This window comes from Austrofundulus limnaeus, unplaced genomic scaffold (genome assembly GCF_001266775.1).
Source record: "Austrofundulus limnaeus strain Quisiro unplaced genomic scaffold, Austrofundulus_limnaeus-1.0 Scaffold353, whole genome shotgun sequence".
In the NCBI taxonomy this organism is placed as follows: domain Eukaryota; kingdom Metazoa; phylum Chordata; class Actinopteri; order Cyprinodontiformes; family Rivulidae; genus Austrofundulus; species Austrofundulus limnaeus.
Window position 1 is genome coordinate 257,530 of NW_013952755.1, and position 2,619 is coordinate 260,148.

The following is a 2,619-nucleotide window of genomic DNA, read 5'->3' on the forward strand; positions in this document are numbered from 1 at the left end:
GAAGTGAAGAGGCCATGACATGAAGCTAATTTGATTGACACAACTCGCTACATCACCAAAATTGACAAGTTTTGTTGCTGTACCTATGTATATTTTTGACCCAGCAGATTTGGTGACATTTTCAGCAGACCCATAATAAATTTATGAAAGAACAAAATTTTATGACTGTTTTTTGTGACAAACATGTATGTGTTCCGATCACTCTATCACAGAAAAATAAGAGTTGTAGAACTTATTGAAAACTCAAGACAGCCATAACATTATGTTTTTTTACAAGTGTATGTAAACTTTTGACCACAACTGTATATTAATGACAAGTTTTATACTTCCTACATTTTGTGATGTCACAAGCCATACGACAACCCACCAGAACCTGCGTTCAGCCCCTCACCTAGCAACCCCCGGGTGAGGCTCCTCCTCCTCCTCAGTATAAAAAGTCGTCACGGTTGTTGTTGCGCAGCTCATTTTACAACAAGCCTTTCAATAGGGCAATGGGTAGAGTGTTGAACCAGAGAGCGGGAGACCAGGGTTCGAGACCAACATGGACCCAAACAATTTTAGAATTTTCGTTCGTTATGAACACGTTTTCTCATGTACCTCTATTGTTTAGCTTTAGCCTATTTGTTTGAGTTTCTGAGGTATTTTGACCGCGACTGTCGCGGCGAACAACAAACTCACTAAAAGCAACATCCTCCAAAAAAATATGAAGCTAGGGTAAAGTTTAGGACAGAACAAAACCCCAGCGGTTATTTATTTATCTGTAGAAACGGAGCTTCTGCTAGCACTAGCCATGCTAACGTAAACACTGGCTTTGGAGGGCGTTACCAACAGAGCTCATCAACATAAAAAGCTCGTTCTGAATGGAAGTCAGAGCAGGCAGAACTAGAAAATGGGAAATTTTATTATCTGAGAATTGTTTTGTGCATTAAATTGAATGAAGATGGTCTGGATAGCCCGCAGATATACCATAAACATTTCTAGGACCCCTAATTGGTCCACTTTAAAAAATCAGCCCTAAGCCACGCTTGGACCTGGAACTATGAAATTTGGTCCACATGTGTAACGGCTCAGGACCTACAAAAATGTCTCTAGGAGTCATGGTCCAAATGCCACAGGAAGTCGGCCATTTTGTCTCTTCTGGCACATGTATCTGAGCTAACCCCCCTTCAGCTTTGACACATGCAGTGATTCAGCTCTCACTGTGTTTTAGCAAAAAGTGGTTTCTTTAGTTTCATTCTGGGATGCTGCAGTTCAGATTTGTTTCTGTCTGCTCCTCAGCTCAGCTCAGAGACATCGCTTACGGCACCAAGACCTTCGTCTTCAGACCGGACGTCCCAGGTGAGGATGAGGAAGACGGCTTTGATGAACCTCTCCAGCTGGACCGTGGAGAAAACCTCCTGGAGCTTCAGATCGTCGGCGCCACGCTGTCTCCCGCCGCCCTGCAGACGCTGGGTGACGCAGAACCCTCCACCTTCTGCACGTACGCCTTCTACCTGTTCGAGCTGCACGCCACTCCGGTGGCGACGGGCCGCAGTCCCAAATACGGCTACACCTCCAGGTACGTGGTGAGCACGGACCAGAACTTCCTGGACTACCTGCACAGGTGCTCGGTCACAGTGGAGCTGCACCAGGCGCTCGGTCTGGACTGGAGGACCGTGGCGACGGGGCGGCTGCGGCTGCAGCAGCTGATGGAGCGGAGCGGGAAGGTCCATGGCAGCATCCCGCTGGTCGGTGGGTCTCAGCTGACAGAACCACTTCAGCTTCTTATTCTCATCATTTTACAGCTAAAATGTTGTTTGAACCGAGAATCAAACATTTCAGAGAAAAACATCTGGCCTGATGTTTATTAATAAATCATAAAAAGATAAATATTCATGTGTTGTAAACTGTCACTGTGCTCCAGCAGGATTTATTCAACCAGCTGCTGCTCTCAGCTCAAAAACATGTGTGTTTGTCAGGAGCACAGGAGGAGGCCCGCAGCTTCGGCTCCCTGGATTACTGGGTCCGACTGAAGGTCCCGATGATGGAGACGGTCCGATTGTACCGAGACAAGCTGAAGGCTGCAGAATTCATCCAGTCTGCCAGTCCACACACACAGGTACTGAATCCTGTACGAGTCCTGTACACTGAGTCCTGTACTGAGTCCTGTACTGAGTCCTTTACTGAGTCCTGTACTGAGTCCTGTACTGAATCCTTTACTGATTCCTGTACTGAGTCCTGTACTGAGTCCTGTACTGAATCCTTTACTGATTCCTGTACTGAGTCCTGTACTGAGTCCTGTACTGAATCATTTACTGAGTCCTTTACTGAGTCCTGTACTGAATCATTTACTGAGTCCTGTACTGAGTCCTTTACTGAGTCCTTTACTGAGTCCTGTACTGAGTCCTTTACTGAGTCCTTTACTGAATCCTTTACTGAGTCCTTTACTGATTCCTGTACTGAATCATTTACTGAGTCCTGTACTGAATCATTTACTGAGTCCTTTACTGAGTCCTTTACTGAGTCCTTTACTGATTCCTGTACTGAATCATTTACTGAGTCCTGTACTGAATCCATTACTGAGTCCTTTACTGATTCCTGTACTGAATCATTTACTGAGTCCTGTACTGAATCATTTAC

At 45.6% G+C, this 2,619-nt stretch overlaps 1 protein-coding gene across 1 annotated transcript in view; it reads left to right on the top strand.

Annotated features, from left to right (window-relative positions):
• The window catches only part of rpgrip1l (RPGRIP1 like), a gene marked incomplete at its 3' end in the record, with an annotated part of 13,761 nt that overhangs the window by 8,137 nt on the left and 3,005 nt on the right, over positions 1-2,619 (top strand). The window contains 2 exon segments of the mRNA XM_014022997.1: positions 1,279-1,731; positions 1,959-2,098. Of these exon segments, the coding sequence (XP_013878451.1) occupies positions 1,279-1,731; positions 1,959-2,098 (593 nt within the window).